At 39.0% G+C, this 13,242-nt stretch overlaps 1 protein-coding gene across 1 annotated transcript in view; it reads left to right on the top strand.

The window, feature by feature from the left end:
- Window positions 1–13,033, top strand: part of LOC106872084 (exosome complex component RRP4) — a 35,089-nt gene extending 22,056 nt beyond the window's left edge. Inside the window, exons 6-9 of the mRNA XM_014918939.3 lie at window positions 3,698–3,877; window positions 9,421–9,549; window positions 11,270–11,409; window positions 11,606–13,033. Of these exons, the coding sequence (XP_014774425.1) occupies window positions 3,698–3,877; window positions 9,421–9,549; window positions 11,270–11,350 (390 nt within the window). The 3' untranslated portion in view covers window positions 11,351–11,409; window positions 11,606–13,033. The remainder of the gene's footprint in view (window positions 1–3,697; window positions 3,878–9,420; window positions 9,550–11,269; window positions 11,410–11,605) is intronic.
- Window positions 13,034–13,242: the final 209 nt, after the last annotated feature.

Genomic DNA, 13,242 nt, shown 5'->3' with positions numbered 1-13,242 from the left:
TATAAGGAATATTATGATGTCTAGAAAATACATACTAGAGTGGATGTAATTGTTATGGAAACCGTTGGCATTGATGTAAAATGATAAATTAACATTCAATACTGAATTTAACTCTTTTGGTTGTAGCCCTGAAAAAGAGGAGTTCAATTTGACTTATTTCATCAAGATACACTATCTGATTATAGTCTCCAGTGGGCTGTGTCTATCCACCTAATGAGCTGAGGAACTTACTGTTTGATAATTGCAAAAGTAATCATTGTCAGGAAGATAACATTCTTTCATGTTTTTATCTTTATAAATAGAAATTACATCCTCAACCATTCCCAAAAGAAAAATGATTTTTCTTGTGAATTATGTGAAGTTGAACCTGCACTTTAATCCATGGTAATCATATTTTTGGAGAGGCCACTAGTTTATTGAAAGCAACATAACTGCAATAAACTTAGTAGCTGTTTTTCAACAGTTTGGTGAAATAGGTGCATGTAGATTTAAGCATTTTACCTGAGAAAATAAAAATCCTTTCAGTAAAAATAAAAACATGGATATCCACTCCATTTTCACATGGTAATGTACCATTTCCAACCTATTTTTTTCTAATGCCTCTACTACTATTGAATACTGCCTGGAGTTACGTCCCCTTAACCTTGTTAGGATATTATCCTTACGAAATGATCTAAACTGTTCTTGAGCAGGAGTATCAACCTTTTCAGAATGAGATAGAGTAAGAGTTATAACAAACGTTCCATTTTCAAGGACATTAGTGTTGTTTGTAAGCCACAGCTTACTCGCACTTTATTTTCTCCCCTATTCTACTCGCTAACCATTAGATATTTTTTATTATGCATCTCCTTAACATTCTGTGTTCAAGCTCCACCAATGTCTATTTTTTTTTTGTCGTTGAGTTGATAAAATAAATTTCAACCAAGTTTTGGGTCATCTCATAAATAATGCGGTTTTTTTAAGACTTCTTTTATTTTTCAAAATTAAGATAAACAAAGTTCTTTTTTAATCTAAAATATACTCACCTTCATTTTCTACAATACTCTTCCATCTATCTGGTAGACTTGCAAGGCCCCTCTTCAAAAATTCACTTGTCCACGATGAAAAATACTCCTCTAGTACTGTTCAGACCTTGTCTACAGAATTCATATTTTTTTCTGTCCAAATTATTTTGAAGACTGCGGAATAAATGATAATCAGATGGGGCAATGTCTGGTGAATATGGTGGGTGGGGCATCGTTTCCCATTCAAACTGCTCCAGCCTTTGGAATGTCATCCTTGCTGTATGTGGCTGAGCATTATCCTGATGGAAGAACACCTTTTGTCTTGAAACCGAAGATAACGCTGTCTTAAGCCACTCAAGCTGCTTGCAGTAGATCTCCTTTGTTATTTGGTTTGGGTTTAAAAGTTCAAAGTGGACTAAATATTTCATATCCCACCAAAGAGAAAGCAATTCCTTCTTTAGCTTGGGGTGCTGGTGTTTCTCCTTTTCCAACTCACTGTCTTCAGCGCTTGACATTTTTATTGAGAACCCATTTCTTGTTACCAGTCACTATTTGGTCCAAAAAAGGTTAATTTGTGAGACGTGACAGCAAAGAAGAGCACACATTTACTCTGCACATGATTAGACATGGTAAGTTTGTGAGGAACCCATTGACCCAATTTGCTGACTTTTCCAATGGCATGCTAGTATTGATGAATGGTTGAATGACGAATACAAGCTTCTCTGCTAGTTCCTCAACAGTTACGATGGAATTTGTTCCACCAGGATGTCCTTGTCAAGCTCTACAGATTTTCCAGGATGAGGCTTGTCTTCTAGGCTGTAGTTTCCAACTCAGAATTTCTGGAACTACTGTTCCACTGTTGACACTGGCTTATGCTTATTGGCCAATCCCTATATACTGCATTAATATTCCTTACACTTTCTGTTGTGTTGTTGTTTTTATTGAACTCATAAAGCAAAATATGCCGAATATACTCCTTTGTCACTTCCACAGAACTTGCACTAAGAATAAGTACAAGGTAAAATTACTGCCTGCTTTTATAGTAAGTTGATGCAGGTAGTTTATCCAATCCCTCTCTGACTTTTAGTTCATGCAATTGCAAAAACTGCATTATTTATGGGATGACCCAATAGTAAGATCAACCAAATTGATTGAGTCAGTCTCTGAAAATTTTTGTCAAATGCCAATGTTTGAAATGATTTTTTTTCTGTCAGAAATAGTTGTTGAGTCATTGAAGGCTTACTTGGAGAGGTAAATGTCAGTTTTCAGTCTGTTCAGTCATATCTACTACAATTTCTTACATTATAGCTGTCTCACAGAGGAAAATGTCTTTTGGCTCTATCCCCAACCAAAGAAAGGTAGCATTGCAATCATCAAAATGGACTTGGCGTGTTAGCATCAGCTGTTTAACAAAACTCAACAAGCCAACATTGCTTGGACACTAAATGAGTTACTTGTAGAAAGTTTTTTTTTTTTTTTTTACTTTGTGTACATCTCTGACAGATCTGGCAACTACAGTTCTGTGCCAGTAGAATTTATCTTCAATGGGCAGAGTGCCCCCAGTAGCACTGCCATCATGGGATTTTTGGAAGTTGTCCATAGTTTTGGGTTGAAACTCCTGGATCAGATCAGCCAGTTGATTCTTGTTGATGCCTAGAGTTTCCACAAGAACTTTATTGGTCTTCCTCATTATTAGTCTTTAACAACCACTGATACATTACCTGACTTGTAGGCATGACTCCACAAAGGTATTGTAGGTTATATTGACTCGAGTACTTAACTTTGGATGGATGAAAATACTGATTATAATACTCTTGAGACAGGCATGAATATCACAACATTCAAATGTTTGGTTGTCTGAAAATTTCAACCTTCATTTTAAGGCACATTTGTCATTGTCATTTTGTGTTAGAATGCTCATGAGATTAAACAAAAAATGGGACCACTGATCGCAAGATCTTATAAATTTAGGTTCTTACTTAGAGTTGTTGAGTTGTACGTTTTATACAACGTGGAGGCGCAATGGCCCAGTGGTTAGGGCAGCGGACTTGCGGTCATAGGATCGCGGTTTCGATTCCCAGACCGAGCGTTGTGAATGTTTATGGAGCGAAAACACCTAAAGCTCCACGAGGCTCCGGCAGGGGATGGTGGCGAACCCTGCTGTACTCTTTCACCACAACTTTCTCTCACTCTTACTTCCTGTTTCTGTTGTACCTGCAATTCAAAGGGCCAGCCTTGTCACACTGTGTCACGCTGAATATCCCCGAGAACTACGTTAAGGGTACACGTGTCTGTGGAGTGCTCAGCCACTTGCACATTAATTTCACGAGCACGCTGTTCCGTTGATCGGATCGACTGGAACCCTCGACGTCGTAAGCGACGGAGTGCCAACAACATTTATACAACAGAATAAAAATAAATAAAACTCTCTACTTTCACTGATTACTGCTTCTAGTAGAAAGGACATCCACATATAAAAATATTTGCAACAAGTACAATATCCTACCAATGCAAGCAAGAAAAAATGGGTGTAAAGTCGTGAAGCTATCCAAGAGAACAAAACTGGACTTGATGTTCTTAGCTAATTCTGTGCCTCCCTGTGACCAAATATGCAAGAAGTCAGTTGTGATGTTTATTTTATCCACAGACACATTCCTTTTACTGAAAAATAAAAAATGATATTTATGTTTCAGCTGAGTCAAGGTTCATTAGTGACTGTATCCCCATCATTGGTGAAGCGCCGAAAGACTCATTTCCATAATTTACCATGTGGTGTACACATTATTCTTGGAAACAATGGTTACATCTGGATAGCCCCAATCTCTCCGGAGGAGGATGAAGAGTCTGGTGGAGGTTATGAACAAAATCTGTCTGTAAGTATCATTTTCTTTAAATGTTGATGATTGATGATGATGATGAATAAAGACAATGTCCATTTTCCATGCTGACATGAATTGGATACCTTGACAGGAACTGACAAGGTCAGGGCCCACATCAGTCCCATAGCCTGTTTTGGCATGGTTTCTACAAACTGGATGCCCTTCTTAATGCCAACCATTTTACAGAATGTGCTGGGTGCTTTTTATGTGACACCAGCACCCACACCAATGCTTTTTACATGACACCTTGGTTTTAGGGTATAAAGTTTGTTGTAGTGGGTGGGTCTTCTTGAGTATAGCAATGTGCCACATATTCCGGTCCTCTGTCATCTCCTTTGTAAGGCTCAGCATATTGGATGTATGATTGTTTTGCTAACTCAATAAATAATATATTTATTATCATAATTTTAATGTTCATTATTTCATGCTCTTGTGGGTTGGATGGAATTTGTTAAGGCTGATTTCCTACAGCTGGATGTCCTTCCTGTCACCACTTTCACCTGTTTTCAAGTAAGGTAATATTTTTCCATGGTCAGACATGTTTTTCATGGAAGATTGGAAATTAAGGAGACCACTTGCATGACAGTAACACTCGTTTACAATTATTGCATTATGTCATGATAAGGAGATGGTAACACACACACACACACACACAACAGGCTTCTTTCAGTTTCCACCTACCAGATTCTCTTACAAGACATTGGTTGGCCTGGAGCTCTAGTAGAAGACACTTGTCCAAGGTATCACACAGTAGCACTGAATCTGAAACCATGCAGTTGAGAAACAAACTTCTTATCACACTGCCATGCCTGCACATCATCATTATCATCATCATTTAGTGTCTGTTTTCCATGCTGGCATGGGTTAGATGGTTTGACTAGAACTGGTAAGTTGGGGAGCTGCACCAGGTTCCAGTCCGTTTTGGCTTGGTTTCTACAGCTGGATGCCATTCCTAATGCCAGCCATTCCACAGAATGTTGTGGGTGCCTTTACATCTGATACCTTTTATACCCAATTTTTCTCTTAAGACACTTACACTCTGTCATACATAAACATTGACATTGCACATCCAGCAGAGCATACTAGCTTCATTTCTTTCAAGCCTTTGCATGTCCTCTGCAGTCACAGCCCATGTTTCACTGCCATGTAGCATGGCTGTTTGCACACAGATATCTGTCTTTTACTCTCAGGAAGAGGCCTTTTGTTACCAACAAAGGTAGCAGCTCTCTGAACTTCACCCAGCCTATTTTTATTCCAGCAGCTGCACTCTCAGAGCATCCACCTCCACTGCTTACTTGGTCACCTAGATAATGGAAGCTATTTATTACTTCTAAATATTCCCCTGGGCATTTGACAAAGTATATTCTCTGTACATTCCTAGTGTTTATTGTACCTATACACCTGTCACACACAAAGACTACTGTTAACCTTCCTCTGATACTGCTGCACCTGTTATGTATCCATAGCTTGCACCAGGTACACTTTATGGAGTTTCTACCTACATCTTTTCTGCATATTGAGCAGAGCCAGCTCCCTGAAGGGATTTGTGATTTGTCTGTTTTCCTACTTACTAAGACTTTGGTCTTTGCTAAATTAACTCTGAGGCCCTTTAATTCTAGACCTTGCTTTCACACCTGAAACTTTTTCTAGTTCTGGTAATAATCTAGCTATAAGAACAAAGTTATCTTCGTAGAGGAGCTCCCAAGGGCAGCCCGTCTGAAATTCTTTGGGGCTGAGAACTGATCCTTGTTGAATTCCTACTTTGTACATTGAATTCATTGCTACACTCGCTGTCTACTTTCACCTTACTGATAGCATCCCTGTACTTGGCTTGTACAGCTCTCACCAACCACTCATCTATCCCTAGCTTCTGCATTGACAACCAAATAAGGGAGCAGAGGACCCTGTCAGAGGCTTTCTCCTATGTCAACAAAAACCAAGTACAGAGGTTTACTTTTGGCTAAGTACTTCTCTTGCTGCTGCCTTAATAGGAATATAGCATCAATAGTGTTTCTCCTTGGCACAAGACCAAACTGCATCTCATCTAGACTAACTCTTTTCCTAATTAGTTGATCTATGACCTCTGTAACTTTCATCACCTGGTCCAACAATTTGATACCTCAGTAACTATTTCTGTCTAAGGCATCACCTTTACCTTTGTAGCAGTTGACTATGGTGCTGCTGCACCAGTCATTGGGCATGACTCCCTTGTGGACAACCTGATTAACTGTATGTGTGACTAGACCATATCCTACTCTGCCAGATATTTTTTAGCATCTCAGTGGTGATTTCTGATGGGCTAGGGGCTTTCTCCATCTTCATACCCTTCATGGCTTATATATATATAATTTGTATATATATATATATATATATATATATATATATATATATATATTGTTGTACTTGGGGATGGTCATATTGCCAGTTTAGCCAATAAAAACACACGCACTGTATATTTGGTGTTAATTTCCTTCAGCTTTATATTACATTAATCTTAATCTTATTTCGGCCAGAGTTCTTTCGTCACACTTCTGTGACCTCGTCAGTGGTCCTTTGTTTCCTTCCTTCTTATGTGTGTCTCACCTTGCTAAATATCAGCCATTTTGTATTACAAAATTAATGTAATATAAAGCTGAAGCAAATTAACACCAAATATACAGTGCGTGTGTTTTTATTGGCTAAACTGGCAATATGACCATCCCCAAGTACAACAACATCTGTTTCAACACACGATTTCACATCAAAAATCTTGCAAAACAAATATGTATATATATATATATATATATATATATATATATATATATATAATGTATATATATGGTCTCTCTTTCCAGCTCCATTCCAGTTACTTTCACCCACTCTTCTAAAATGTTAGTAGCCCCGCAGCTACTCTACAACAAGAAACCCATTTTGGACCACTTCTGTCGTACGTCAATTATTTCCTAGTATAGAACCACTGTCCTCTCCACTGTAGCTCCACTCATTCAAAGCACCATTAACTTAGCAGACATTCTGTAAAGGTGACTGATGCTTATGATACTCCTTTGTCCTTGTCAGCATCAGAAATGCTGTAGGCCAATGTTTGGTCAACTGGAAATCTTTAACCAATGAGGGCGCCTGGCTTAGTGGTTAGGGTGTTGCACTCACAATTGCAAGAATGTGGTTTTGATTCCCAGAACAGGTGGGTGATCATTTCAACATCTGACATGTGACACATCATGTGCCTGTACAGGCAATATCAATTTGATGGAGGAAGCAAGCTAATGTACAACACAGACATTTGGTTACCAGCACCATAGTCAACTGCTACAAAGCTAAAGGTGATGCTTTGGATAAAAATAACTACAAGGGGTATCAAACTGCTGGATCAGGTGATGAAGGTCACAGAGAGGGTAATAGCCCAACTAATTAGAGAGAGAGTCAGCCTAGATGAGATGCAGTCCGGTTTTGTATGCTATATTTTTGGTAAAGCAACTGCAGGAGAAATACCTAACCGAAGATAAACCCCTATACTTGGCTTTTGTTGACTTGGAGAAAGCCTTTGACAAGGTCCCCCAATCCCTTATCTGGTGGGCGATGTGGAAACTAGAGATACATGAGTGGTTAGTAAGGGCTGTACAGGCCTTGTACAAGGATGCTGTCAGTAAGGTAAGGGTCGGCAACAAGTATAGTGAAGAATTCTGGGTAGAAGTAGGGGCACCAAGGATCAGCCCCCTCTTATTCATCATAGTCCTCCAGGCAATGACAGAGGAATTCAAGACAGACTGCCCCTGGGAGCTCCTCTATGCTGATGACCTTGCACTAATTGCTGAGTCACTATCAGAACTAGAGGAGAAGTTTCAGGTGTGGAAGCAGGGACTAGAATCGAAGGGCCTTTGAGTCAATGGTGCAAAAACCAAAGTCCTAGTAAGTAGGAAGGCTAACAAAATCACAAACCCCTTCAGGTAGATGGCCCTGCTCGATCTGTAGAAAAGGTATAAGTAGAAACTCCATAAGATATACCCAGTGTAAGTTATGGATGCATAAGAGGTGCAGCAACATCAAAGGAAGGTTAACTGGGATGATAGTTTTTGTGTGCGGCAGATGCACAGGGGCAATAAACACCGAAAATGTTCAGAAAACAGATTCCATCACATGCCAGAGGGAGAAACTAGAAGTAGTTGATAGCTTCCATTACCTAGGTGACCAAGCCTGAAGTGTTGCCACTAGAATAAGAAATAACCTGGGCAAAGTTCAGGGAGCTCCTACCTCTGCTGGTGACAAAGGGCCTCTTGCTCAGAGTGAAAGGTAGATTGTATGATGCATGTGTGTGAACTACCATGCTACATGGCAGTGAAACATGGGCTATGACTGTTGAGGACATATGTAAGCTTGCAAGAAATGAAGCTAGCATGATCCGCTGGATGTGTAATGTCAGTGTGCACACACAACAGCGTGCAAGCGCCCTGAGAGAAATGTTGGACATAAGAAGCATCAGATGTGGTGTGCAAGAGAGATGACTGCACTGGTATGGTCATGTACTACATATGGATGAGGAGAGCTGTGTGAAGAAGTGTCACTCCCTAACTGTGGAAGGAACATGTGGAAGAGTTAGACCCAGGAAGACATGGGATGAGGTGGTGAAACACGACCATTGAACGTTGGGCCTCACAGGGGCCTCAAGTGACCTAGACCTCTGGAGATATGCTGTGATTGAGAAGACCCCAGCAAGTAAAGTGAGATCACAGCTGTAGCCTATACTAGTGTCGTATAACCAGCCCATTTAAAAAGTACCTTTGAATTGTTGGGCGACACACCGTGCTTGAGGAGACCTATTGAGTGAAGTAAAATCAAAATAAAAATTACAATCAGAATCTCAATCAAATCGAAATCAAAATGGAAATTGTAGTTGTGGCTGATGCCAGTGCTACCCGACTGGCTCCCATGTTAGTGGCATGCAAGAAGTACTTTTCATGCATGAGACGATGCCAGTGCTGCCTGACTGGCTCCCCGTGCCAGTGACACGTAAAAAGCACCATCTGAACGTGGCCGATGCCAGTGCCACTTGACTGGCTCCCATGCTGGCGGTATGTAAAAAGTACCCACTACACTCTTGGAGTGGTTGGTGTTAGGAAGGGCATCAGCTGTAGAAACCTTGCCAGATCAGATTGGAGCCTGGTGCAGCCTCCTGGCTTGCCAGTCCCCAAACAAACCGTCCAACCTATGCCAGCATGGAAAACAGACGTTAAACAATGATGATGATGATGATGAAACAAATCATCTGTGAAGCTTGCACAACAAGAAATTATGGAATCCTCTTTCTTGGATTTGAGAAACTACCAAGAAGAAAAAACAATGACAATGGTTGTTGTTCACGAATTGTGATATAAACTAAATAAATGAATATGATACATAGATTTAAGTGTCAACTGCTGGCCACATTATCATTACTATAGCTGTTGTATCATGCACATGAGTAAGGTAACTGATTAATAGCATGATTTCAGTAGATTTGTATTATGTTTTGTTCTGATGTATTCTGTTATATTCTCTTGCAGCCAGTTTCCTGTGGTGACCGAGAGGTGATTGCTCGCATGAGGAACTGTATCCTGGCTCTCAGCCATCACAAGATGATGTTGTTTGATACCAGCATATTGTATACCTATGACAATTCCCTGAAATTCTCAGTAAGTTTCAAAATGAGGCAGCTTTTATGTTTTCAGGAACTGTGTGTTTTTGGATAGAATATTGTGTTTTCTTTTCTTTTTATGCAAACTGTCAAATTTAGTCCAAACACCCTGTATATGTGAAACAAGATTTGAGGGAGTTGTTACCTTTGTTGACAACCATGAATTTCTTTCTCGCTGCAAAAGTCAGAATTTTAAAAAGAAATAATTTGTAAGTCAGTCAATAGAGAAAGCAATGCTCATTGCTTTTACTGTCTGCCCAGACTGGTAAAACTGATACATTTAATGCCCAGCTGGAATATCTGTAGATCATACATAGTTGGGGAAGATTGACATTGTAGTCTGGATGCTCATGACTGTGAATCAGCTAATGTCTCCCCAGGTCCGAATAGGGTTGTTGCACCAGGTGGTCTGTTAGATGTTACCAGACTGCATTCCTTGAATTGTGTGTAAGAAGTTGATCCTGTATAGCAACCCACGGAAAAGTAAGCATCAAAATAGTAATGGTGATAGTGATTTAAAGTATAGAAAATTTCTAAATTTCTCCTGAAGATGTTCTTGAACAGTTCCTTCACTCTGGCTCAACTCTGGTTGAGTACACCTATGCTACAGAAGTAGTTAATCAATTGACAATATCAGTCAGGTATTCCAGCTCTGATTATGCAGTCTTTATTTTTAAAGCATGCTGTCTTATGATATAAGACCTAAATAAAACAGCTGGCTCCCTTGATGCCAATTTCCTTTTTGAAGTGATCTAAATGAAAACTTTTCAAAATTTTATGTAAGTTTAAGTTCCAAACATCAGCTTAACAATCCATTCATCTTTTCGACTCACTATTCCTGGAAGGGTCATGTGGGTAGAGTCCTCAGGCACCTCTTCCATAGGGTCCTATCAGAAAACCAGCATTAAATTTTCCAGTTGGATTCCCAAGCATGACAAACTGAGACTATGTTTATTATCCAACCATCTTGTTCTTTGTCTACCTCTAGGTCTTCTGCCAGTTGGCTTGGCTTAAGGAATCTGTCTTGCGACTCTTTCCTGTGAATTAGTGTTCTGAAGATTGAAATATTTGTTTTCTCAAGAAACTCATCCCATAGTACTTTGCATGTTAGTGGAATATCACTGAGACAAGGAGAGAAGCTTAAGTATCTCAGGACCATATTCATGAGTGGTGGAAGGCAGGAGGCTGAATTGAATGCTAGAATTGCACATGCTGACAAAGTAATGTACCGACTCCAGCATTCGATCCTCAGAAAAGATGTTGGTAAAAAAGCCAAATTTGCTATTTTCAATTAGGATTTCATGCCTATCCACATCACCTATGATCATGGTTGTTGGTAATAATTAAAAGAGTAGTAGATACAAGCAGCTGAATTGGGGTTCCTCTGAAAGGTCTCTGAAGTAATGTTTTCTCAACAGGGTGTGTAGTTTGAAGATCAGGGAGTCTAACTCTGGGTTGAGCTGCAACTTTTCCACATTGAGTGGAACTAAGCTGTCATACAACTTAGTTATGACAAGGTCATTTTACGAAATTACCTCATTTATTTTAAAATTATCTAGCAGAACATTAAGACAGTAAATTAACTTTGCGAGAGATTTGTTAGCTATTTCTAGCATGTTGAACGACCACCTTGAAGCTCCTGATGAGCCTAGCATTTGTATAACAGCAAAACTGACCTCTGAAAGTCACCTGACCTAATTTATCATTTTCTGTTACAGTGTAAAGACATCTTGAAACCAGAAATAATGAATGAGATTGTTGAGATGACACGGTTAAGGCTTGAACAAGAAACTCTTTGATTAGCAGAATATCACCTATCATTCAGGCCATCGATCTACAATCTTCATTGATCTTACTGGTAAGTGATTGCTATCTATTAGTCTCCAACTATAAATATTAACTTCTCATTCCATTTATGTTGTGGTGGCAGTGGTAGTGAAAGTGACAGCTGTTGTAGTAGCAACAGCAGTGAAAATAATGTTCCAAACAACTGTATGTTCTATTGGCCTTCTCAATGTTGGACTCTAATTTTATTTCTGTTTATTTACTTACAGGAGGCTGCTTCAAAAGCAATGGTGAAGAACATGACTATTCCTTTGATTTCCACTTTCTGGCCATGGGTTTGCTTGTTCCAGCTGCTCAACAATCACAATCAGATTTTCACCCAATACTTTCAACTCCTATTTAGTTGTGTTCTTTTTTTTTTTTTAATTTATATTTAGTTCTTCTATCTACATGTTACCTACCATGTCATCTCTGTCTGCTCCATCCTTCATATATACAGTTGACAAATTATGTCTGGTGACCTTCAGCAGCAGTCAATATCATCATCACATTCATAAAGTTTCCTTAATTTCTCTTGTGTCATCTCATCTTTTATCTCAAAATCCTCCTCTCATACCACTACCACCATTACCATCACTGCCACTACAGTCACCATTACAAGCTTAGCAATCATTTTCATCTTTCTCTTTACACTGCTGTCTATCTGAGATAGTAGCTTAGTCAGAGGTCAGTAGTGTGGATTATCTCAACTCTAAACATTCTGTTTCATGGGTGAACATACGCATGGTCACTCTACCTACTAGAAATAGCAGCAAATCTCTCAAGTCTTACAAAAAGGACATTTTGAATAATATGAGTGGTTGGCGTTAGGAAGGGCATCCAGCTGTAGAAACTCTGCCAAATCAGATTGGAGCCTGGTGTAGCCTTCGGGTTCCACCAGTCCTCAGTCAAATCGTCCAACCCATGCTAGCATGGAAAGCAGACGTTAAACGATGATGATGATGATGATGATGATCCTAGCTGTATCTGGGGAAATAAAAGACTTGAATTATCATGGTTGGAATGCTTTTTGCTTGAGACTGACCTGGGGATAAACAACATCAACGATAACATCTTGTTTTATATCAGAATATATTGTCTCTTCCTTAATAAGAGTGACCCCAGAGATCTCAGTTCCATAATGTAGTATTGTTATTGTCATATAAAGTAAGACTTGTTCCGTATAAAAACTTACCTCAACTAATTGAACCAAGGAGGTTGGTATCTCTTCAGCAGACTGACACCATAGACAAAGAAATTCAGTCTCAAATAGTCCCTGACAGCTCTGACTGCAAGGGAGTCATTCAAATGGCAGGGAGAGGTGTATGTCTCTGGCTGATGCTTGAATAATACTTGGTCTAAATTTTATCTTGTGATCTTGGGAGGTCATCAAAAATGGCAAAAAATAAATATATATAAATAAAACAAATGATCTGGTGGAAGGGTTAAGAAATTCCATTTCAATTAATTCTCATAATCAGACATTCCTCATCATCTCTTATAGACATAGAGGAAAACACGCACACACAAACACAAACAGAACCAAGGAACTTAATGACATTAAAGAAATCTGGTACCACAAACATTCTGTCCAATGTAGAATTTAAAACAAAATGCAGTTATTTGATGTTATTAATTAATTTTTTTTTTCATTTAAACATTGTATTGTTTTTTTTACATACAGTTTCAAAAAAGATTTCTTATCTTTCATTTTCATCATCATCACCATTATGACAACTATCACCAATCAATCATCAATACCAGGTAATGGAAATGTCCACAGGAAATCTCTTAATATTATCTTTCATGCTTTTTTCCTATGTCTCTTTCAATATATGTGTGTGTGTGTGTTTGATATACTGAAGTA

Source organism: Octopus bimaculoides, chromosome 3 (assembly GCF_046866305.1).
Source record: "Octopus bimaculoides isolate indiv1 chromosome 3, ASM4686630v1, whole genome shotgun sequence".
Lineage (NCBI taxonomy): Eukaryota > Metazoa > Mollusca > Cephalopoda > Octopoda > Octopodidae > Octopus > Octopus bimaculoides.
Note: the sequence above shows the minus strand (reverse complement) of the source record. Positions and strands in the feature narration are given on the sequence as shown.